At 44.0% G+C, this 24,822-nt stretch overlaps 1 protein-coding gene and 1 long non-coding RNA gene across 2 annotated transcripts; one reads left to right on the top strand and one right to left on the bottom strand.

The window, feature by feature from the left end:
- Nucleotides 1-1,741: 1,741 nt before the first annotated feature.
- On the bottom strand, nt 1,742-21,804 carry ahnak (AHNAK nucleoprotein). The gene is given in 19 exon segments (XM_057042783.1): nt 1,742-2,554; nt 2,557-2,692; nt 2,694-3,456; nt 3,458-3,635; nt 3,638-4,060; nt 4,063-4,289; nt 4,291-4,335; nt 4,337-4,697; nt 4,700-5,119; nt 5,122-6,420; nt 6,423-6,803; nt 8,586-8,710; nt 8,712-9,477; nt 9,588-11,733; nt 11,816-12,042; nt 12,173-12,329; nt 12,465-12,524; nt 15,844-15,905; nt 21,537-21,804. Coding segments are annotated over 16 exon segments (8,232 nt in total). The 5' UTR covers nt 12,465-12,524; nt 15,844-15,905; nt 21,537-21,804; the 3' UTR covers nt 1,742-1,976.
- Nucleotides 18,906-23,567, top strand: LOC130531065 (uncharacterized). Its single transcript, XR_008952003.1, has 3 exons — nt 18,906-19,873; nt 20,121-20,263; nt 22,690-23,567. It is a non-coding gene; the product is annotated as an uncharacterized LOC130531065 (long non-coding RNA).
- The last annotated feature ends 1,255 nt before the right edge of the window (nt 23,568-24,822 follow it).

Below are 24,822 nucleotides of genomic sequence, written 5' to 3'. Positions count from 1 at the left end.
CCCTGATTTTTCCATCAGGGCCTTCAATGTCAATCTCTGGACCTTAATGTCAGCATCAGGGGCCTTCACATTGATCTCAGCTTTAGGAAGGTCTACATCGAAATCAGGGCCCTCTAGTCTGGGACTTTTACCACCAAATGAGGGCAATTTAATTTTGGGCATCTTAAATCCACTTGTTTCTCCGTCACCATCAAACTTAGGACCTTTAATGTCAACATCAGGGGCCTTCACATTGATCTCAGCTTTAGGAAGGTTTACATCAAAATCAGGGCCTTCTAGTTTGGGGCTTTTACCACCAAATGAGGGCATTTTAATCTTGGGCATTTTAAATCCACTTGTTTCTCCTTCGATGTCAAACTTAGGACCTTTAATGTCAACATCAGGGGGCTTGACATCAATCTCAGCTTTAGGAAGGTTTACATCAAAATCAGGGCCATCTAGTTTGGGGCTTTTACCACCAAAGGAGGGCATTTTAAATGTTGGCATTTTAAAACCACCTTCACCTTCAATATTTACTTCTGGGCCTTTAACATCAACCTTTGGTGCTTTCATGTCTCCCTCAATCTTTGGAACTGACACATCCACATCACCTTTGAGTTTGGGACCACTCAGATGAAAATCCACATCAGGCATTGATATTTTTGGACCAGAAAGTGATGGAAGCTTAAATTTGGGTCCTTTGACTTTTCCTTCTGGCCCTTCAATGTCAATCTCTGGAGCATTAATGTCAACATCAGGGGCCTTCACATTGATCTCAGCTCTGGGAAGGTTTACATCAACATCAGGACCCTCCAGTTTTGGACCTTTTCCACCAAATGATGGCATTTTAATCTTGGGCATTTTAAATCCACTTGTTTCTCCTTCAATATTCACTTCTGGACTGGTGACATTGAAATCTGGTGCTTTAATGTCTCCCTCAATCTTTGGAACTGACACATCAACATCACCTTTGAGTTTGGGACCACTTAGATTTAAGCCAACATCAGGCATGGATATTTTGGGACCCGAAAATGATGGTAACTTCAATTTTGGTCCAGTGATTTTTCCATCAGGTCCTTCAATGTCAATCTCTGGAGCTTTGATATCAACATCAGGTACTTTCACATCTATGTTAGCCTTAGGTATGTTTATGTCCACATCTGGAGCTTCAATGTGAGGACCCTTGAAGCCAAATTTTGGCAATTTGACTTTTGGCATCTTAAATCCACCTTCTTGTTCGAGATCCAATTTCGGACCTTTCATGTCAATATCTGGAATTTGAATGTCTTCTTCAATCTTTGGAATTGACACATCGATATCACCCTTGAGTTTGGGACGACTCATATGAATGTCCACATCAGGCACCGAGACGCTGGGTCCAGACATTGATGGAAGATTGACTTTGGGTACTTTGATTTTTGCATCACTTCCTTCAACCTTTGGACAATCTACATTGATGTTCCCTTTAGGAATTTTGATATTAACATCAGGGACTTCAGTCTTTGGACTTTTAAAATGAAAGTGAGGCATTTTGATTTTGGGCATTTTGAATCCACCTTTGTTTCCCTTCATGTTAATGTCTGGTGTTTTTACTTTAACCCCAGGAGCTTTAAGATCACCTTTAATTTTTGGAACTGAAGCATTTCCATCTCCTTCGACTCTTGGGCCATGTAGATCAAGGTCAATTTCTGGCAATTTTGGTGACTTGATTGTAGGTAGCTTGAATTTTCCACCTTTGACTTTTCCATCAGGCCCTTCAATGTCAATCTCTGGAGCGTCAATGTCAACATCAGGGGCCTTCAAATTGATTTCAGCTTTAGGAAGGTTTACATCAACATCAGGACCCTCCAGTTTTGGACCTTTTCCACCAAATGAGGGCATTTTAATCTTGGGCATTTTAAATCCTCCTGTTCCGCCTTCAATATTCACTTCTGGACCTGTGACATTGAAATCTGGTGCTTTAATGTCCCTCAATCTTTGGAACTGACACATCAACATCACCTCACCTTGAGTTTGGGACCACTTAGGTTTAAGCCAACATCAGGCATGGATATTTTGGGACCCGAAAATGAAGGTAGCTTCAATTTTGGTCCTGTGATTTTTCCTTCAGGTCCTTCAATGTCAATCTCTGGAGCTTTAATATCAACATCAGGTACTTTCACATCTATGTTCGCCTTAGGTATGTTTATGTCAACATCTGGAGCTTCAACATGAGGACCCTTGAAGCCAAATTTTGGCAGTTTGACTTTTGGCATCTTAAATCCTCCCTCTGGTCCTTCGACTCCAATGTCTGGTCCTTCAACATCCACCTCAGGAGCTGTCATAGTTCCTGTCAGTGTTGGAACTGAAATATCTACATCTCCTTCAACTTTAGGACCTTTCAGGTTAATGTCAAAACCTGGAAGTTTTGGTGTTTTCATTGACGGTAGCTTAAATTTGGGTCCTTTGACTTTTCCATCAGGCCCTTCAATGTCAATCTCTGGAGCATTAATGTCAACATCAGGGGCCTCAACATTGATTTCAGCTTTAGGAAGGTTTACGTCAACGTCAGGACCCTCCAGTTTTGTACCTTTCCACTAAATGTGGGGATTTTAAACTTGGGCATTTTAAATCCACTTGTCTCTGAGTCAATATCCACTTTAGGACCTTTAATGTCAATACCAGGTGTTTTAATGTCTCCCTCAATCTTTGGAACTGACACATCAACATCTCTCCTTGAGTTTGGGACCACTCAGATGAAAATCCACATCAGGCATTGATATTTTTGGACCAGAAAGTGATGGAAGCTTAAATTTGGGTCCTTTGACTTTTCCTTCAGGCCCTTCAATGTCAATCTCTGGACCTTCAATGTCAACATCAGGGGCCTTCACATTGATCTCAGCTTTGGGAAGGTTTACATCAACATCAGGACCCTCCAGTTTTGGACCTTTTCCACCAAATGAGGGCATTTTAATCTTGGGCATTTTAAATCCTCCTGTTCCGCCTTCAATATTAACTTCTGGACCTGTAACATCAAAATCTGGTCCCTTTATGTCTCCCTCAATCTTTGGAACTGACACATCAACATCTCCTTTGAGTTTGGGACCACTTAGATTTAAGCCAACATCAGGCATGGATATTTTGGGACCCGAAAATGATGGTAGCTTCAGTTTTGGTCCTGTGATTTTTCCTTCAGGTCCTTCAATGTCAATCTCTGGAGCTTTGATATCAACATCAGGTACTTTCACATCTATGTTCGCCTTAGGTATGTTTATGTCTACATCTGGAGCTTCAACATGAGGACCCTTGAAGCCAAATTTGGGCAGTTTGACTTTTGGCATCTTAAATCCTCCCTCTGGTCCTTCGACTCCAATGTCTGGTCCTTCAACATCCACCTCAGGAGCTGTCATATTTCCTGTCAGTGTTGGAACTGAAATATCTACATCTCCTTCAACTTTAGGACCTTTCAGGTTAATGTCAAAACCTGGAAGTTTGGTGTGTTTTCATTGACGGTAGCTTAAATTTGGGTCCTTTGACTTTTCCATCAGGCCCTTCAATGTCAATCTCTGGACCTTCAATGTCAACATCAGGGGCCTTCACATTGATTTCAGCTTTAGGAAGGTTTACATCAACATCAGGACCCTCCAGTTTTGGACCTTTTCCACCAAATGTGGGGATTTTAAACTGGGCATTTTAAATCCACTTGTTTCTGAGTCAATATCCACTTTAGGACCTTTAATGTCAATACCAGGTGTTTTAATGTCTCCCTCAATCTTTGGAACTGACACATCAACATCTCCTTTGAGTTTGGGACCACTCAGATGAAAATCCACATCAGGCATTGATATTTTTGGACCAGAAAGTGATGGAAGCTTAAATTTGGGTCCTTTGACTTTTCCTTCAGGCCCTTCAATGTCAATCTCTGGACCTTCAATGTCAACATCAGGGGCCTTCACATTGATCTCAGCTTTGGGAAGGTTTACATCAACATCAGGACCCTCCAGTTTTGGACCTTTTCCACCAAATGAGGGCATTTTAATCTTGGGCATTTTAAATCCTCCTGTTCCGCCTTCAATATTCACTTCTGGACCTGTAACATCAAATCTGGTCCCTTTATGTCTCCCTCAATCTTTGGAACTGACACATCAACATCTCCTTTGAGTTTGGGACCACTTAGATTTAAGCCAACATCAGGCATGGATATTTTGGGACCCGAAAATGATGGTAGCTTCAATTTTGGTCCTGTGATTTTTCCTTCAGGTCCTTCAATGTCAATCTCTGGAGCTTTGATATCAACATCAGGTACTTTCACATCTATGTTCGCCTTAGGTATTTATGTCTACATCTGGAGCTTCAACATGAGGACCCTTGAAGCCAAATTTTTGGCAGTTTGACTTTTGGCATCTTAAATCCTCCCTCTGGTCCTTCGACTCCAATGTCTGGTCCTTCAACATCCACCTCAGGAGCTGTCATATTTCCTGTCAGTGTTGGAACTGAAATATCTACATCTCCTTCAACTTTAGGACCTTTCAGGTTAATGTCAAAACCTGGAAGTTTTGGTGTTTTCATTGACGGTAGCTTAAATTTGGGTCCTTTGACTTTTCCATCAGGCCCTTCAATGTCAATCTCTGGACCTTCAATGTCAACATCAGGGGCCTTCACATTGATTTCAGCTTTAGGAAGGTTTACATCAACATCAGGACCCTCCAGTTTTGGACCTTTTCCACCAAATGTGGGGATTTAAACTTGGGCATTTTAAATCCACTTGTTTCTGAGTCAATATCCACTTTAGGACCTTTAATGTCAATACCAGGTGTTTTAATGTCTCCCTCAATCTTTGGAACTGACACATCAACATCTCCTTTGAGTTTGGGACCACTCAGATGAAAATCCACATCAGGCATTGATATTTTTGGACCAGAAAGTGATGGAAGCTTAAATTTGGGTCCTTTGACTTTTCCTTCAGGCCCTTCAATGTCAATCTCTGGACCTTCAATGTCAACATCAGGGGCCTTCACATTGATCTCAGCTTTGGGAAGGTTTACATCAACATCAGGACCCTCCAGTTTTGGACCTTTTCCACCAAATGAGGGCATTTTAATCTTGGGCATTTTAAATCCTCCTGTTCCGCCTTCAATATTCACTTCTGGACCTGTAACATCAAATCTGGTCCCTTTATGTCTCCCTCAATCTTTGGAACTGACACATCAACATCTCCTTTGAGTTTGGGACCACTTAGGTTTAAGCCAACATCAGGCATGGATATTTTGGGACCCGAAAATGATGGTAGCTTCAATTTTGGTCCTGTGATTTTTCCTTCAGGTCCTTCAATGTCAATCTCTGGAGCTTTGATATCAACATCAGGTACTTTCACATCTATGTTCGCCTTAGGTATGTTTATGTCTACATCTGGAGCTTCAACATGAGGACCCTTGAAGCCAAATTTTGGCAGTTTGACTTTTGGCATTTTAAATCCTCCCTCTGGTCCTTCAATTCCAATGTCTGGTCCTTCAACATCCACTTCAGGAGCTGTGATATTTCCTTGCAGTGATGGAACTGAAATGTCTGCATCTCCTTCAACTTTAGGACCTTTCAAGTTAATGTCGATGCCTGGAAGTTTTGGTGTTTTCATTGACGGTAGCTTAAATTTGGGTCCTTTGACTTTTCCATCAGGCCCTTCAATGTCAATCTCTGGACCTTCAATGTCAACATCAGGGGCCTTCACATTGATTTCAGCTTTAGGAAGGTTTACATCAACATCAGGACCCTCCAGTTTTGGTCCTTTTCCACCAAATGTGGGGATTTTAAACTTGGGCATTTTAAATCCACTTGTTTCTGAGTCAATATCCACTTTAGGACCTTTAATGTCAATACCAGGTGTTTTAATGTCTCCCTCAATCTTTGGAACTGACACATCAACATCTCCTTTGAGTTTGGGACCACTCAGATGAAAATCCACATCAGGCATTGATATTTTTGGACCAGAAAGTGATGGAAGCTTAAATGTGGGTCCTTTGACTTTTCCTTCAGGCCCTTCAATGTCAATCTCTGGACCTTCAATGTCAACATCAGGGGCCTTCACATTGATCTCAGCTTTGGGAAGGTTTACATCAACATCAGGACCCTCCAGTTTTGGACCTTTTCCACCAAATGAGGGCATTTTAATCTTGGGCATTTTAAATCCTCCTGTTCCGCCTTCAATATTCACTTCTGGACCTGTAACATCAAAATCTGGTCCCTTTATGTCTCCCTCAATCTTTGGAACTGACACATCAACATCTCCTTTGAGTTTGGGACCACTTAGATTTAAGCCAACATCAGGCATGGATATTTTGGGACCCGAAAATGATGGTAGCTTCAATTTTGGTCCTGTGATTTTTCCTTCAGGTCCTTCAATGTCAATCTCTGGAGCTTTGATATCAACATCAGGTACTTTCACATCTATGTTCGCCTTAGGTATGTTATGTCTACATCTGGAGCTTCAACATGAGGACCCTTGAAGCCAAAATTTGGCAGTTTGACTTTTGGCATTTTAAATCCTCCCTCTGGTCCTTCAATTCCAATGTCTGGTCCTTCAACATCCACTTCAGGAGCTGTGATATTTCCTTGCAGTGATGGAACTGAAATGTCTGCATCTCCTTCAACTTTAGGACCTTTCAGGTTAATGTCGAAACCTGGAAGTTTGGTGTTTTTCATTGACGGTAGCTTAAATTTGGATCCTTTGACTTTTCCATCAGGCCCTTCAATGTCAATCTCTGGACCTTCAATGTCAACATCAGGGGCCTTCACATTGATTTCAGCTTTAGGAAGGTTTACATCAACATCAGGACCCTCCAGTTTTGGACCTTTTCCACCAAATGTGGGGATTTTAAACTTGGGCATTTTAAATCCACTTGTTTCTGAGTCAATATCCACTTTAGGACCTTTAATGTCAATACCAGGTGTTTTAATGTCTCCCTCAATCTTTGGAACTGACACATCAACATCTCCTTTGAGTTTGGGACCACTCAGATGAAAATCCACATCAGGCATTGATATTTTGGACCAGAAAGTGATGGAAGCTTAAATTTGGGTCCTTTGACTTTTCCTTCAGGCCCTTCAATGTCAATCTCTGGACCTTCAATGTCAACATCAGGGGCCTTCACATTGATCTCAGCTTTGGGAAGGTTTACATCAACATCAGACCCTCCAGTTTTGGACCTTTTCCACCAAATGAGGGCATTTTAATCTTGGGCATTTTAAATCCTCCTGTTCCGCCTTCAATATTCCTTCTCTGGACCTGTAACATCAAAATCTGGTCCCTTTATGTCTCCCTCAATCTTTGAACTGACACATCAACATCTCCTTTGAGTTTGGGACCACTTAGATTTAAGCCAACATCAGGCATTGGATATTTTGGGACCCGAAAATGATGGTAGCTTCAATTTTGGTCCTGTGATTTTTCCTTCAGGTCCTTCAATGTCAATCTCTGGAGCTTTGGATATCAACATCAGGTACTTTCACATCTATGTTCGCCTTAGGTATGTTTATGTCTACATCTGGAGCTTCAACATGAGGACCCTTGAAGAAGCCCCAAATTTTGGCAGTTTGACTTTTGGCATTTTAAATCCTCCCTCTGGTCCTTCAATTCCAATGTCTGGTCCTTCAACATCCACTTCAGGAGTCTAGGACTGTGATATTTCCTTGCAGTGATGGAACTGAAATATCTGCATCTCCTTCAACTTTAGGACCTTTCAAGTTAATGTCGATGCCTGGAAGTTTTGGTGTTTTCATTGACGGTAGCTTAAATTGGGTCCTTTGACTTTTCCATCAGGGGCCTTCAATGTCAATCTCTGGAGCATTAATGTCAACATCAGGGGCCTTCACATTGATCTCAGCTTTGGGAAGGTTTACATCAACATCAGGACCCTCCAGTTTTGGACCTTTTCCACCAAATGTGGGGATTTTAAACTTGGGCATTTTAAATCCTCCTGTTCCGCCTTCAATATTCACTTCTGGACCTGTAACATCGAAATCTGGTCCCTTTATGTCTCCCTCAATCTTTGGAACTGACACATCAACATCTCCTTTGAGTTTGGGACCACTTAGATTTAAGCCAACATCAGGCATGTATTTTGGGGACCCGAAAATGATGGTAGCTTCAATTTTGGTCCTGTGATTTTTCCTTCAGGTCCTTCAATGTCAATCTCTGGAGCTTTGATATCAACATCAGGTACTTTCACATCTATGTTCGCCTTAGGTATTTTATGTCTACATCTGGAGCTTCAACATGAGGACCCTTGAAGCCAAATTTTGGCAGTTTGACTTTTGGCATTTTAAATCCTCCCTCTGGTCCTTCAATTCCAATGTCTGGTCCTTCAACATCCACTTCAGGAGCTGTGATATTTCCTTGCAGTGATGGAACTGAAATGTCTGCATCTCCTTCAACTTTAGGACCTTTCAGGTTAATGTCGATGCCTGGAAGTTTTGGTGTTTTCATTGACGGTAGCTTAAATTTGGGTCCTTTGACTTTTCCATCAGGCCCTTCAATGTCAATCTCTGGACATTCAATGTCAACATCAGGGGCCTCACATTGATTTCAGCTTTAGGAAGGTTTACATCAACATCAGGACCCTCCAGTTTTGTACCTTTTGCACTAAATTTGGGCATTTTAATCTTTGGCATCTTAAATCCTCCCTCTGGTCCTTCGACTCCAATGTCTGGTCCTTCCACATTCACCTCAGGAGCTGTCATATTTCTTGCAGTGATGGAACTGAGATATCAAAACAACATCTCCTTCAACTTTAGGACCTTTCAGGTTAATGTCAATACCTGGAAGTTTTGGTGTTTTCATTGACGGTAGCTTAAATTTGGGTCCTTTGACTTTTCCATCAGGGCCTTCAATGTCAATCTCTGGAGCATTAATGTCAACATCAGGGGCCTTCACATTGATCTCAGCTTTAGGAAGGTTTACATCGAAATCGGGGCCTTCTAGTTTGGGGCTTTTACCACCAAATGAGGGCATTTTAATCTTGGGCATTTTAAATCCACTTGTTTCTCCTTCAATATTCATTCCTGGACCGGTGACATTGAAATCTGGTGCTTTAATGTCTCCCTCAATCTTTGGAACTGACACATCAACATCACCTTTGAGTTTGGGACCACTTAGATTTAAGCCAACATCAGGCATGGATATTTTGGGACCCGAAAATGATGGTAGCTTCAATTTTGGTCCTGTGATTTTTCCATCAGGTCCTTCAATGTCAATCTCTGGAGCTTTGATATCAACATCAGGTACTTTCACATCTATGTTCGCCTTAGGTATGTTTATGTCCACATCTGGAGCTTCAACATGAGGACCCTTGATGCCAAATTTTGGCAGTTTGACTTTTGGCATCTTAAATCCTCCCTCTGGTCCTTCGACTCCAATGTCTGGTCCTTCAACATTCACCTCAGGAGCTGTCATATTTCCTTGCAGTGATGGAACTGAGATATCTACATCTCCTTCAACTTTAGGACCTTTCAGGTTAATGTCAATACCTGGAAGTTTTGGTGTTTTCATTGACGGTAGATTAAATTTGGGTCCTTTGACTTTTCCATCAGGCCCTTCAATGTCAATCTCTGGAGCATTTTCAGGTTAATGTCAAAACCTGGAAGTTTTGGAGTTTTCATTGACGGTAGCTTAAATTTGGGTCCTTTGACTTTACCATCAGGTCCTTCAATGTCAATCTCTGGACCTTCAATGTCAACATCAGGGGCCTTCACATTGATTTCAGCTTTGGGAAGGTTTACGTCAACATCAGGACCCTCCAGTTTTGGACCTTTTGCAGCAAATGTGGGGATTTTAAACTTTGGCTTTTTAAATCCTCCTGTTTCTCCCCCAATATTCACTTCTGGACCTGTGACATTGAAATCTGGTGCTTTAATGTTTCCCTCAATCTTTGGAACTGACACATCAACATCACCTTTGAGTTTGGGACCACTTAGGTTTAAGCCAACACCAGGCATGGATATTTTTGGCCCTGACAAAGATTGTAAGTTAAATTCTGGTCCTTTGATTTTTTTATCAGGTCCTTCAATGTCAAGCTCTGGAGCTTTAAAATCCACATCAGGTACTTTCACATCTATGTTTCCTTTCGCTATACCAATATCTTGAGCCTCAACTCTGATACCTTTGACTTTTGGCATTTTTAAACCACCCTCAGTATCAATGTCTGCCTCTTTAACATCCAGCGCAGGAGCACTTAAGTCTCCTTTCACTGCTGGACTGCTGCTGGAAACATCTAGTTTTGGACCCTTAAGTTTAATGTCAATGCCTGGCATTTTTGCAGTTTTAATTGATGGTGGTTCAAATTTTGGATCTTTTAGAGTTGTGTCTGTTCCTCCGATGTCAATCTTTGGAGCCTCAATGGCAAAATCACGAGCTTTCACATTTATTTTAGGTTTGGGAAGGTTTCCATTCACACCAAGGTCTTCCAGTATTGGACCTTTGACATCAACAGAGGGTATATTTGTTGTTGCCATTTTAAATCCTCTCGTTTCTCCTGTAATATTTGTTTCTGGACATTTAATATTTGTTTTAATGTCTCCATCAATCTTTGGAACTGACACATCTACATCACCTGTGAGGTTTACATTTATAGCTGACGTTCCTATTTTTGAACCAGAAATGGTTGGTGACTTTATGTCCTGTGATTTGATTTTTCCATCAGGCCCTTTGATGGAAATCTCTGGAGTTTTAGTTCCAACACCAGGTACTTTTACATCTATGTCAGCTTTGGGAATGTTTATATCAACACCCTTCATCTCAATTTTTGGACCTTTGCTGCCAAACGACGGAATTTTCATTTCCGTTTTTTCAAATGTGATATCAATGCTTTCATTTTCACCCTCTGTTGGTTTCCTGATGTTTATCTCTTTTCTATCAATGTCAAGCTCACTTTTCAGTGTTGGACCTTTCAGATTGAATTCCACATTTGGTGTGGACACGTTTGTCTTGTTAGTTTTCAATTCAGTCTTACTGCCTGTAGACGCTCCAGCAATTTTAACATCGGAGATGTCAACTTTGGTCTCCTGTGTTTTTTGAATGGATGGTGTGGAGGTCTGCACAGTCTTTGCCGGTAAAGACATCTTGATTGACCCTTTCCTCTCATCTGAGTCTGCCTCTGCTTCACCCATTCCTCCAAATGCAATATGCCTACTACCAGTGTTTGTACTGCCCCTCAGTGTCACACCTGTTCCAGATACCTGAATATCTCCTCTTTTCTCTCCACTCCCTCTCATTAACTCAATGCCCTCTTGCTTTATTTCTCCAAAATCAGGCCCTTTGAGTTTAAGACCTGCTACTCTGTCTCCGTCTTTTGTCGTTACCGTTGTCTGAACTCCCCCCCTGCCCCAGTGTGTCTCTTTCAAGCTAACCTGTGGTCCAGCGTGAGAGATATTACTTGAATCGAAAACCTCGGTTTCTGATACGGCAGCCGTTTTACCTGAAGGGCTCCCATGCAGAATTCTCACTCCAGGAGAACCATCTCCAGACTCATGCCGTAGCCCTTTTACATCAGGGCTTGAAAGTTCGAGTTCCTCACTAATGCCACCAGGCATTTCCACGGTGTATGTAGTGATGCGGCGAGTGATGGTAGTTATTGTGCTGCCATCGCTGCTGGTGCTGCTGTGCCGCTCTGTGCGAACGTCGACTCCCTCAGCAAGGTCTTCAGACTTCAGCCTTGGTTTGATCTTTTTTGTGTATATTCTCTTATACTCCTCGTCATCTCCACTCTGATGACAGATAGGAGGTGTCTCGTATTAGAAGAGGATATGAAGGCTCAGAGACTGACAGAAAACACACTACACACTAAACACACTATTCTGTGGAACTTACCAGAAGAATATCTGGACTGGAACTCCCAAAGCGGGTCCTTCCCTCCCAGGTCAGGGTGCCCATTGGAGAACGGCATGGTGTACTCAAAGGTGAGTAGCCAGGAGATTTGTCTCCTTTGTTTTGCAGTTTCAGTCCAACTTTGTGTCGGTTCAGTGTCTTCAGTAGCTCAGCGGTTTCTTCTGGACTCATGTTGTCAAAATAGACAGTGGCACCAACGATCTGGTCACCTGTAAATTAAGTAGATGCCCCAGTAAATAGTCTGAAGTTTTCATTATAGGAAGTAAATATAGAGAGTAGTATAGTATAAGTATAGTAAGTAAAAAGAAAATGGGAAAAAACAAACAAAAATGCACCTACCTTCATATACTTTTCCAGAGCGTGCCGCTGGTGACTCTCCTCTCACTCCTCTTACAAAAATCTCCCCCTCACTCGTCTGTTCAATGGTCAGGCCAGTCTCGTCCGGACCCTTCCAGTCTGGAAAAAGAACCTCCCTGGTTTCTTCTTCTTCAGCCATCTGGGTAGATGACACAATAAATGGGAATTACAGAGGAATAAAAAAAGAAAGGAACAAAAGATCTCATGCACACATGTCTTTGGCGTACAATGGAAGAAATTTTTTAAAATTACTGTAATATTCAGTGATAAATACCTTGTTTTTTTTGTTTTTGACGCTCCTCTATGATGCGATGGAAACTCTTTCTCGGGGTTCCTACATGAGATATAACGTTTATTAAAGGTTAGGAGAAAAGTATATAATCAGCAAAGTTGCTCCTTTTAAGGCAGAATCACTTGTAATACCAACTATTGGACACTAGATGGAGAGGTAAGACACAGTCTTTGCCCCGCCGCCCCCCCCCCCCCCCCCCCCCCCCCCCCCCCCACACACACACACACACACACTCTCACACACACACAAACACACACACACAATGAGTGAGAGAGACTCAAAAGTCTTAAAGATAGCTTAGTGTTTAGCCCTCACCGCACCCGGAGCAGACAAATGTTGCATCTATGCCCCAGTTGCACCATCAGTGGAAAGATCAGTGATCAGAAGTTCTTCAAGGTCAGTGCAACACATTCTTAGATTTTTTTTTACCTCAAAACCACATTTCTCTTTACAAATGCATATGCAGACTAGTGTTTGTTAATGGAAGCGCTATCTTATAGTACAAGTACACATTTCACCACCTGTGCAAACTACTCACATTTTATAATCATTGGGGGGGAAATGGAAGACAAATGGATGGAAAAAGGACTGTGATGACTGCTACATGTGTAAATCTCCTTGAATGATTTGGTGTCCAGGTGCAGCCTGACTTGACAGCTTTCCTGCCAGTGGTGTAAGGTGTGTCTACTGAACACTGACCTGAAGGTCACAAGATCTTATGCAAATTACTCATATTACATCACCTATTGCATATTTAATGGCATTACTCCGAGGAAATTTTCACTTTGTCATTCATGTGATTTGAAAAAGTCTTATCAAATGTATGATCATGCAACCTAGAACTGGTTGCTATTGAGCCATCCACCCCACCGTCCTATCGGAGACGGAGGAAACATTGTTTCAGCAACACTCAGCTGCAACACCCACACCATCATCGGCCACATGAGGCGCTTGTTTATAGTTGCCCGGCAGTTTCTTGCAACTGGAGGTTTCCAATTTCTCAAGGTTTCATTTTTGCAGAGATACAAGAAGAAACAGATTAGAACAGAATAACTACTTTGAGTTAGTCTGGATTTTCAGGAGCAGCTTTATTAGATAGTGACTTTCATCACAGCAATAGCCAAAGGGTTTTTGGTTTTTTTCATCTTTCTTTATTTTAGCCATGGGTAGAGCCTATTTATCACTTAAGTCACAGATTTACATACTTTTCATTTCAACCAGTAAGCTGCATATTTCAACCACATTCACCTAACCTGTCACATTTTAATGAAGCAACCACCACTCCTTGGTCAAAAGTTTCCCAACACAATTTAATTTGTATTTATTAATTTATTATAGAAACAAACCGGATAGTTTGACAAGTTGCCTCTAAAGTCAAATAACAGGCAGTAAACCAGAGTAGCTGCATGTTTAGGAGGATTACGTCCAGTACCTTTGCTCAAGTAGTTGCTAAAGCCTTAACTTAGTGTTCTTTACAGTTTTTTTGCTCAAATTTTGGATAGAAAACAGAGGTGCATTCCATTCCTACATTTAGTACATACATAAATCCAGGTGGGGGGGCAAAAAAGTCCAATTCCATATGTGCAAGAACTAAAGAAATCGCTTTTTAAGGCCCAATTAATCATCTTGGCTGCCTGGATGAATGCATTTTTTTCACATCTTGTATTTTTGATCACATCAAATCACCACAATTACTTCACACCATTTAATACAGGACTTTAAGACTATGAGAGCAGGCTCATTGGTGTCTGGAAAGTCTCCAGCCGATACACTAATTATTGCAAAGCAGTAAATAGACTGCTCCTGCATAACTGGAATACTGGCGAATATCTGCGATGCTATGAGGCACTCTTAAGCTCCCTCTTAAAAATAGCTGATTGCTGATTCTCAGAACTGAATAACACAAGTCAGGGCCACTCAGAGTGATAATAGCAGAGTGCGATGCCAGCCGCCGGCACGTGTCGCTCCCCACCTCCCCTTCTGTTTCTTGGTTCTACCTCCATGCCTCTGCTGGAGTGACACGACACAGGTTAGCAGCAGCGCACTCGTATTCAAATGCAGAGGCGTCATGAGAGGCAATTTGTCGAATCGCATCTCGCACGTTGAGACCAACTCAGATCATCTTACAAGGCCAGTTAAAGAACATTCCGATCCCGGCCCAAGTGCATTCAGACCAAAGAATTTCTATTTTCCCACTGGGTCAACAATGAAGCTCATTTTACCCACCCACCTCCTCCTGTCACTCAGCCATATGAAAACAGAAAACAGCTTATCCACACCCTGATTCCTCCTATTTATTCTACCACCTTATCGACTTTATTACTATACCATCAGTCATCAGCAAAAGCCTTTATTCTATCAGTTAAAAACAACAGCTTGTGCCTGGCGCGCCTTTGATTCTCTCTCCTAACCATCAGACACAAAGCTTCCTTACATGCACTTATTTCCTTGTCTTTCCTTGCTCTCGGGATGCAGTTAAACTGTCTGAACTGTCCCCCTCCTTACAGAGTTGACAGGTTCCTGGAACGTGGAGGAGCCGAGGCTCGGAGCGAAGAGGGAAGATGATCTTAGAAGGAGGGGAGAAATGGTTCGAATAGGTGAGGGGAACGCGCAGAAAGATAATCATCCAGGTCAGGTACCGAGCTCACAAGCTATGGAGGCAGCCTGCGACTCACAGCAATAAAGCAGCATGACCATCAGCCCCTCTATTCTTTCATATTCATTTATCTGCCATCTTAGATGTATGATGTGGAAACACGCAGCATGATCATGTAAACAGATGAACTATCTATCATTATTATATTATAGTCTGGAATGCATGTGGAGCAGTGGGGGTGGACAACCACCCAGGCAAAAAAAGCTTTGATGACTTGTATCACAGCGTGCCGTGATATGAAAACTTCTTGGGCAGTACTGATTCTACGGTCGGTTTCCCCTTATCTCCCTTAGAATAAGCCAGCTCCACAGCTTCAGTTGTGACAGCGGGAGCCCGGTTCAGCTTTGGACAAGGTTGTTTCATAAGAAGAGGAAAGGGGTTCCAGCGGAACAGGTGGCGTCTGGGCAGGAGGGGGTGGCGGCTTGCAAAGAGGAGGCACAGGAAGCAGAAGCATCCAAGTGTCAGGTTTCCATAAGGCATGCCCTTTTTCAGCTGAACCACAGTGGCGTGACCTTCCAGGTTCAAAGAAGGCTTTGCAACAAACATTCCAGCAGAGCTTTGGAGTCTGCCGGGATAACAGAATGCTGCTCTAAGGTGACACTGAATATTGGGCCTTGTGTGTTCAGAAAAAGGCATTACTCTCTAAAGGCAATCTACGTTTCGTTACTGAACTGGCAAAAGATGTGTGGAGCAGAGGGCACTTACCTCGGACTGCTCAAGCAAAGCCAAGGACCTCAAATGAATGTGTGTTCTTGCAATCTTGACTTCTGTTGACAGAAACACAGAAGGACACCGTGATTAGATCAAATTAAGAATTGTTGATGTTATTGAGAAGAGCTGCAGAAATGATGGATTCCGATTTTCTTGGTGGCTGACAGAAAACACTGCAGTTCTTTGATTTAAGGCAATGGTGCATTGAGAGGTGTGTCCCACTTGATAGCGAGGACAATAAATACCGTGGCAAGAGGCCAGATTTACTCACAACATTTCATTGTACCTGTTCACTGGAGCTTTTCTGACTTTATCGAGGGCTTTAGAAGGCCTTAATAATTAACCAACCAGTGGCAGCAGTGTTGGCGCTGGCAAATAATGATGCAAATCCAGCTATTTGTTTGCTAATTACAACACAAACATGTTGTCCTGCCAGGTTAGTCCAGAAAAATCCAAAATTGAATGCTAAATAAAGCAGATTAAGATCAGATGTATTATGAAACAGATTGCAAAACATGTTTGTGAAGTCCGCCGCACTGACATCCAACGCAAATATGAGCAGATGCATCAGCCCAATTTAGCCTTCAAAATTTTGCAGATGCAAACGTGCTCATCAGCAGTGTGATTTTTGCAAGTTAGTCTTTTACCAGCTGCGACTAGTCCGGCTGTTTCGGGGCTTAGCCAGGATTACTGCACCAAGCCACTGGTGTATTATGAAACAAAACCTTCTTTTTGTCAGGCCCCACACAAACAGGCTTCAAGTGTGCGCAGACAGGCATCTACCAGTAGAAACATGTCCAGCCCACGCATCCAGCCCAGTCATTAACCTCCTCTTCTCCGAGACCATCGAAAAGTCACTGTCTTTGCTCGTAAAAACTTTTCAAATCATGGTGACGTCCACAACCATGTGAAATGCTAGAAAACAGACAATAACAGCAGTGAAACTGGTGCAGAGCTTGCAAAAGGTTCTAAAGTGTCGCTTTTGAAACAACTGTCGTTGACAGGCGCTCTGTCCCAGAGTTAGAAATAGATGGGACAGCGCTTAGGTGTGTGTCGCTTGTTTGTGTAGGAGGACAGCTGCGCACACTATAGCTCGTGCTGTTGCGACGTGAACATGCTAATTAGACCGCCATGTCAACTAAATGTCTTGCAATTAATCCTGTTTCATTTCATTGTTTGGGGAACCTGGCGATTATTTGAGGGCTCCAACGAAAATGGGACTGTTCGAGATGTCTGGTAGGACAGACACAGACGTGCACAGCGGGGTGCCCTGTGGTCAACAGCAGTAAAGAGAGAAAACAAAAACACTCTGTGCAGAAGGGGCAGAGGCGAGTCCCGCGGGTCCGGTTGCTTTGCCTCTGTGCTGTAGCTCAGTGCACAACCCCACCCAGGCCTCCAGTCACACACATTCCTTGATAGAGCTGTCAGGCCAGCTGGAAGAGTGCCCGGCCTCTCCCCTCACTGACTAACTCCAAAGAAATGTCCTCTTTCTCTCTGACTCCACCTCTGGTCTATACCGCCCACCCTGCACCCTGGCTGAGAGACCCCCTCCCTGCAGTCAGCCTGATCCCCCCCCCCAACACACACACACCACCACCACCCCAAATTCCATAAGCAAGAACACCGTAATCAGGAGGAAATGCAGGTAATGGGCACCTTCAGACTCTCTCTCGTGCTAATAATGATGATTTTTAACCATCTTCCATATGAGCGTGTCTGAGGTGACATTCCTGGTCACAGTTTGCAATAATAAAGTCACAGCACAATGCAAACCAATTAAAGTGTCTCAATAAGTCAGTTTATTGCATGGAAGTCATGTCACAATGATTAAAGAGCCCACTTGAAGGCATCAGGTGCAGCAGCAAATGGAGCTTAAGAGTGATACGACGTGATTAAGAACTAATAAAAACAATAAGCTCCGCTGATAAAACAGGTGGAAAAATGCAGCCAGATCAGCCATGTTATTGAAATACAGCAGACTGCCTTCGCTACAGTCTCCATCAGTCTGACAACAAGTACAACAAACACAGAGAGAGGCAGCGTGCTCTCAAAACCCCAGATAGTGCATGCTGACACAGGAGAAAAGAATGCACATCAAAATAAATGGTTCTTTTTTACTCTCCAAAGGCCGCACAGTCCTAAACCAAACCACAGGGCCTGCATCAGACCAGGGCCTGCCCACTGACGCCAGCTGGGCCTGCTGTTGATTAAACCATTGTGACTCTGCCAGGAGTCACGCACTAAATGGAAATAGTGAAGAAAATTAGACGTAAAAGACACCCAATAAGCCGAGGACGCTGTCCCATTATCGATGACACCGTCCAAAGGGTGTCATCCCTTTAACAAATACCTCTTTCTTAAAGGGACATGTCCTGCTCTTTTATGAAATGTTAAATCCTGTTGAGTCACTGTGTTGCAGTATCATTAAAGACCAGATGAGAGATAGTGGGCAGATTGAGCTGTTGCTAAGGGACTTGAGAAGAAGCAGGACCTCCTGAGTTTCGATGCAAAAGCATTAAGCAGTAAACAACAGTGTAAAATAAGACAAAGGACCAACAAAAAAAGCTTCAGAGAGAAGGAGACGAGGCAAATTTTGAACTGGAATAACTTGTTGGACCGGGAAGGGAGGAGGAGAAGCATGTTTACACAGCGGAGTCTTTTAAATATGAGAGTGTGCAGACATCTTGTATAAGGATTGCAACCACGTCAATGGCCAATTCGGTCCAATCGGGAGTCATTCAGGCTCGTACAGCTCCATCCTCAGAGCGGTCTGGAAGATGAGCCGAGCAGCCGAACGTAGATGTAATTAATACGTGTTGATATTTGGCGGGATTTCTAGGCGTTTCGACGGATAATAACGCGTGACATGTTTGGGAGCCTCGTGCCAAATAAGGAGGACCTAAACAAAGCTGAATGCATGTCTAAATTTACATTCCGAGCCCCGCTGCCCTGACATTTTGGCAGCCTCATTCCAAACAGAGTTTCGTAACAGATGCTGCGTGTCAGTCCCCACGCGGGGCAGCATTTGTGGAGGGTGGGGGCGGGGGTTGCTCAGAGGATATATATTTCATTTGTAGACGTGGAAGTACGGGTGACTTTCAGATAAGGTCACTTGTATATTCGCAGCAGGGCCATTTTTTTCAGGTTATGTAAAAGTCGAGGCTGCGACATCGAGATGGCGCGCGTGTGCATCTGCGTAACCTTCATGAGTCGTAAGGAGCTATTCATGATGAGAGCTTTCCAGAACACACTCGGGCCTCGGTAAGACATTCCAAACAAGCACAGATGAGAAGGGAGTGGCCGCTGGGGGGGTTGGCTGAAAACGCGGGTGTTTATTTGCAGCTGGAGGAAACCTAAATACCCCCGACAGGAACTCTGCTGCTGTTACTATTGTTTGATTTCACCCAGCCCGGGTGGAATTTCAGGGAGTCTCCCAGATGACGGTTGGAATCATCCATCTCTCAGTTACAAATCCACTGGACTATCTGGTTCCTGTTGCCTCTGCACGCTGTCCGCCAAACATTCAACTCAACCAAGTCATGAGGAAGCAGCAGCGGAAGCGCGCCACCACACTCTTTCCTTATTAACGGCGGCCTGACGGAGTGATACCAGTTCGGTTGGCCCGCTCCGCTGCAAGTCACGCGGGGGGGAAATGATGTGGCAACTACGTCTGTGGTCGGGGAAAATCTGTCAGTCATCAGGCTGGTCCCCTCCTTCCTTACCCTAATATGGAACCAGCCATGTGTGGCAAGTGCAGCAAACTGAGCTACACCTCTTCTTTGAAAAGGAAAAGTAAAAAAGTCTGCATATTACTTTCTCGTGCAACTCGATGCCGCCACTGTGCCGCTGCAATGGCGTCTACACAAAGAGGCTGCGCCGCAGGCGAAGAGCAACTTCTGTTAACCAACAAGCGTTAAGGCTGCAGGCACTCGGGAACCAGTTCTGCGTCAACGCCGTATGAGCTCCATAGCAATTGCGTTTGCACCAGTTCATACTCAAAGCTAACGTCTCCACCTTGTAACAGGTAACGTGCTCGCCAGCTAAATGATGCAGTAATCCTAAATGACACCCTGTCGCTCAGAGAGCCATCAGTCCCTTCGAAGAGGTCAGCATTGCGATGCATTGCTGTGACAGGGATATTTGAGCAATGCCAGACATTTACAGCCGTGAGACTCGCGACATGACCTAAGTAGGCACTTCAGGAAGGATGGTTGAAAGCCGCGCTACCGAAAACACTCCCAAAAAGTTTCCTTTTTTTTCGGGTGTGGCAGGCAGAAGCTCCAGAGGCTCCAGAAATGTGACCGTCTACGGAGGATTAGGCCTGCGCTGCCTGTTTCCCCTCATCACAGCTCCCACCAGCACTGTCAAATGTGGGCCCAAGCTCACATTATACGCCCCGTTTGGACCACGTTAGGTAAGTGTGAGCGGGGTGGGGGTGTCGTGCGGAGGGCAGGGGTCTGGGCTGACAAAATAAGCTGCTCTCTTTTCGCCGAATGTGCAACGTCTTGAGCTCCCTCCTCTAACCCTCAGACCTGGTTTCAATTAGCTTGTCTTTCCAAACCACTACATTCCATTACTCCCCTCCTCACCCCATTTGGCCCATCCCCCCTCACTTACTCACTCCCCTACTCTCTGTTCCTGCCCCCCCCCCCCCCCAACACACACCCCAGACAGAAGACCAGGTTAAGAAACACAAAGTTATAAAAAAGGAAAGAAAGAAAGAAAAAAAGGAGGAATGTCTCTGTTCAAAGCGTCAGTTAAAAAAGAACTGCACAAACTTTAATCCAAAATTCAATTTAAGAGCTAAAATAAATACACAAAACATTCCCAGTCAGACAGAAGATCAGTTGTTACAAGATCAAGATCAATGACGTCCTACAAAATCAGTCAGGATTAAAAGGCCCCATTCAAACTGCATTTAAGATTATTTTTTTAGGTGGTGTTGGGGGGGGGGGGGGTGAAGGGTGTGCCTCTTTGGAGAGACAGCAGAGTCAGAAGGGAGGGTGCAGAGAAAAACTCAGGGTGGAGGAACGTGAAAGAGAGAACTCCACACCCAAGCCCGCTCTCAGGATCCCGTGAAGTAACTTTAGCGCTGAACGGATCAGAACGGCCTGATTCAATCACCACCGTAAGGAATATTCCCGAGTCAAGAGCCCCAACACAACACGCATCTGCGTCACACACCGGCCAACACCGGGAGAGAAGTGCAGCCGTAGAACTTGCTTTCTTTTTCCCTTTTTCTGTCCTTGCGTGCACCTTGTGTGACAACCTTTGTGCGCTCTGAAAGGAAAAGTGAAGTGCGCAACTCCAGACCTCAGCCTTCATGTGGCGGCGGTGCGTACACACCCACCTCTCACAGTCTGGGATTCAGAATGTCTCTTCACGACACTCACGCACGCTTTTTACATGCATATAAAGCAATAAAAAGCACGATATTTTGAAAAAAGATAGAGAGATAAGGAAATAAACGCCTCCTGAGACACAAAAGGCAGCTGATCACAGTTGGACAAAGTCGGTGCAGCCTCACTGACACGCACTCAAAGAACTATCCTGCAACTTTCCCAAAGGGAATCAAACAGTGATTTCTTTGTCAACCACAGATAGGTTTGAAGCAGAGCACAGCTGCACACCCCGCAGTGGACATTCAATGCAATTTCACTTAATTTAAGGAAGGAAAGTCGTCTTACCTGCGCGCAGTCTTTGCGCCGAGAAGTCTCACAGCAGCTTGAGCATCCTCGAGAACTCGCCTCTCCCCTTCTCCCCGACCCAAGAAAAGTGTTTCTTCCCGTCACAGCGTTGCAGTCTGTCAGGGTTCTGTCACTCTTTTCCTAGTTCTCGATCCACCAAGTTTCCAGGGCGTTTTCTCTCCCCTCCTCCCCTCCCTCCTCCTCTTGGAGTTAATCTAAAGTTCCTTGCTGTGAGTGGCTGCTTCTCTGGGCTGAGAAGAGTGGTTGGATAGAGGGCTGGGTAGGGCTGCTGGCCTGCGGAGGGAGGGCAGCGCTGGCCGGGGAGGAGACCGGCGCAGGAGTGGCTCTCGGCAGCCCTGGGACCACCCACTGTTTCAGGACTCCAGTGACACAGAACAGGAAACTCGACTTTTTCTTCTGCATAAAAATCAGAGGAAAGAATACTTCACAAAAAACTCAGAAGAGAACCTTCTGCTCCTTCTGACAGCACTGAAAGATGACATGGTTTCTTTCTTTTTTAAGTTTTAATGTGTGGGGCAAAATGACATAACAAAACTAGTTGCACAAGAGGCCTTTTACTGCTCTGAGCGGCTCGGACAGACATTTTTTAAGGCCATTTGCACAAAGTAAAACGTCTTTCCAAATGCAGCACGGTGTTAGTAGCTTCCAGGCAAAAAACGGTGACATAAACCTGTTATTACAGCATTTAAGAAGATAGCCTATAAACTGACACACGGCTATCATTATCCAAATACAAATGAGTCATTTATTTACACACAAACGGCAAAGTGCATGTTTACAAGACATGTTTTGACCTTTTTTTTTTTTTTCTAAAATTGGCCATCCTGCACCAGCAATTTATGGTTTGAATTCCTTTATTCTTCTCTGAGGTTTATAAAAATGAATTTATTGCTTCTTTTTTAAAAATTTCTTTGGTTTTGATGGTTTATCTAAGGAATAATTGTCCTTGGCGGTTGTTCCCCTGTAATTTGGCAGTTACTTCCTCACATTATTGTCCTGGTTCTGAGATCAGTATCCTCAGCGGGTGTAGCAGGCCTCACAACCAGCCCCGTGTGTCAAGAAAAGGTCAACAAAGGCCTCGTCGTTCTCTTATTTAAACAGCTTGACACCACGGCTTCATTTGTATACACAGGAAACAGCCGTGGTGACATCAGGCCTCTGCTACCTGCTGCTTTTGGTCACTCTGAAGGTCCTTGAGTCGACTCCAACAGATCAGTTAAGACAGCAGCGGACTCCTGTCCTCATCGCTACAGGTGGGGTGCAGTCAGACGGATGTTCACATGGAGCAGAATTCTCTTCATGGTGGATTTGGTAAGTCTGAGTAATCGCTGATTCAAGTGCCCTTTGACCTCCAGCAGACTGAGAAAGCGTAAATTCCGAAGATTTGTTGGGCCTTTGCAGGAATAAGATCATAGCACAGCTGTGCAGCACCTGAGCAACCCAAACATGCAGTTTGGTTTTTTTAAAATTCAGCACAGATGTTTCCAAAAATGTTTCTATAAATGGACACGAGGCCAAGGAACACATCTGACAACAAGTGGGGAGATACAACAATCTTTAATAATTTAATTGCTTGGGAGGAGCCAGCCTCTGGTTTGTGCCAGTTGTCCACACCCAGAAGGCAAAGACCTGTCCTGTTAACTCTTGGGAGGGGACAGGGGACATGTTGGACACTTGGAAGACCCCAAGACATGAAACATTACTGAGAAACATCATCTAGCAAAGGCCTCTTTGGCTGGTGCATCTGAGCACCATTTTACATTTTTCTGGAGCTGCCCCAGTGTCTGAGAGCGGAAGAGGCCATGGAAATGCTGCAGCAGCTGCTGGGGACAACCGTGTCATGTCCTGCAGCACACACGGGCTCCCAGGGACCGTACACATCTGTGCATGTCAAAAAACAGATGTGACCCCTTCCAGAGAAGTGATGAGCCGTTCTCCTTTCCTTTACTGTCCCAGCAGGATCTACCTGTCCTGAGCTACGGGTACAATCAATAAAATTCATTTATGGAGCGTTTTGGCAAATATTTGAAGAATCCCAGAACAATTGTTGTCATGGATAGTTGTGTCACTCCCTGCTGTGATTTCCGACTGACCGGCTGATGTTTTGGTTGGTGTTGTCAGAGTGCACGTCTCAATCGACAAAGGCGTTGTCTCCACACCAGCTTCAGTGTCGGGCTCTCAGACTCAGACAGGAACCTCCCCAACTTGGCTGCCCCTGGCTTTAAAAGCCACCTTGATTTCCCACCTTTGTTTCTTTCATGCTCCTTTTTTTCTTTTTTTAAGCAACCCTTTTAAATGAGTGATACATGCTTCAATGTGGGGGGAGAAATCAAAAAGCAGAAGAGATGACATGGGATTCTGAGTCATTTGGGTGTTGCCTCGGTGATCCTCAGCTCAGGATTATAAACAGTCATAGAAGAAAATTGTCGTCTGAAATTTGAGTTACTGAGAAATGAAAGCGAATTCATAAAGAGAAGATTTCAATGCCCCAACAAGGTGTGTAACTTTAGAAAACACCCTGGTTTTGTTGTAGCTGAATTCAGTCCTGCTATTTCTAACTGCCGCTCTTTAACTCTAGTTCACGCAGTCGCCTCATGGCAGGAAGCTCCGCGCTCCCAACAGGCTTCCCGTTTAAAAACAACACAACTTTAACGTCGCTGTGAGTTTGTGAGACAACAAGGTGTGTATCCCGTAGGCTGGATGCCGGCCTGTCACCCCGTTGCCTGCTGGGATGGATTCCAGTACGCCCATGGCCCTGATGAGGAATAATGGGGTATTTAGTTATTAGGTTGAGGTCAACTAATTGTGGCGTGTCACATTTTTTTTAACTCTATAGGCGTGGTCACTGTTATTACAACGATCTTAGAGCAGATGAAACGATTTTAATCCAGCTGCTGCAACACACCTGCACTGGAGGTCGCACATTAAAGGGTACACGTGAAACACAACCGAATCAGTCCAGAGCTTGAATTACCACAAACAGACGTGGCGCTCTGCAACAGCACCACTGATCACAAGTGTTTGGGAAATATCCAGTTTTCGTAAATGTCATAAGACTACACACACACAAACACACACACACACAGTATTAAACCCTTCAGCAACACAGCAAACAACAGAAGAGAAGAGCAAACACAGAGGAAGTTGTCTTTTCCTTTGAAGAGTTGAAGAAGGGTGTGGCACGGACGCACATCCACGCAGACTGTATGACTTTCTTGTATGTACAGAGCAGCAGGAGAGCTCAGATTTCCACCAGAAGAGAAGA

The sequence above is a fragment of the Takifugu flavidus genome, chromosome 9, assembly GCF_003711565.1.
Source record: "Takifugu flavidus isolate HTHZ2018 chromosome 9, ASM371156v2, whole genome shotgun sequence".
In the NCBI taxonomy this organism is placed as follows: Eukaryota; Metazoa; Chordata; class Actinopteri; order Tetraodontiformes; family Tetraodontidae; genus Takifugu; species Takifugu flavidus.
The sequence above is the reverse complement of the archived record's forward strand: the minus strand, read 5'-3'. Positions and strand labels throughout refer to the sequence as shown.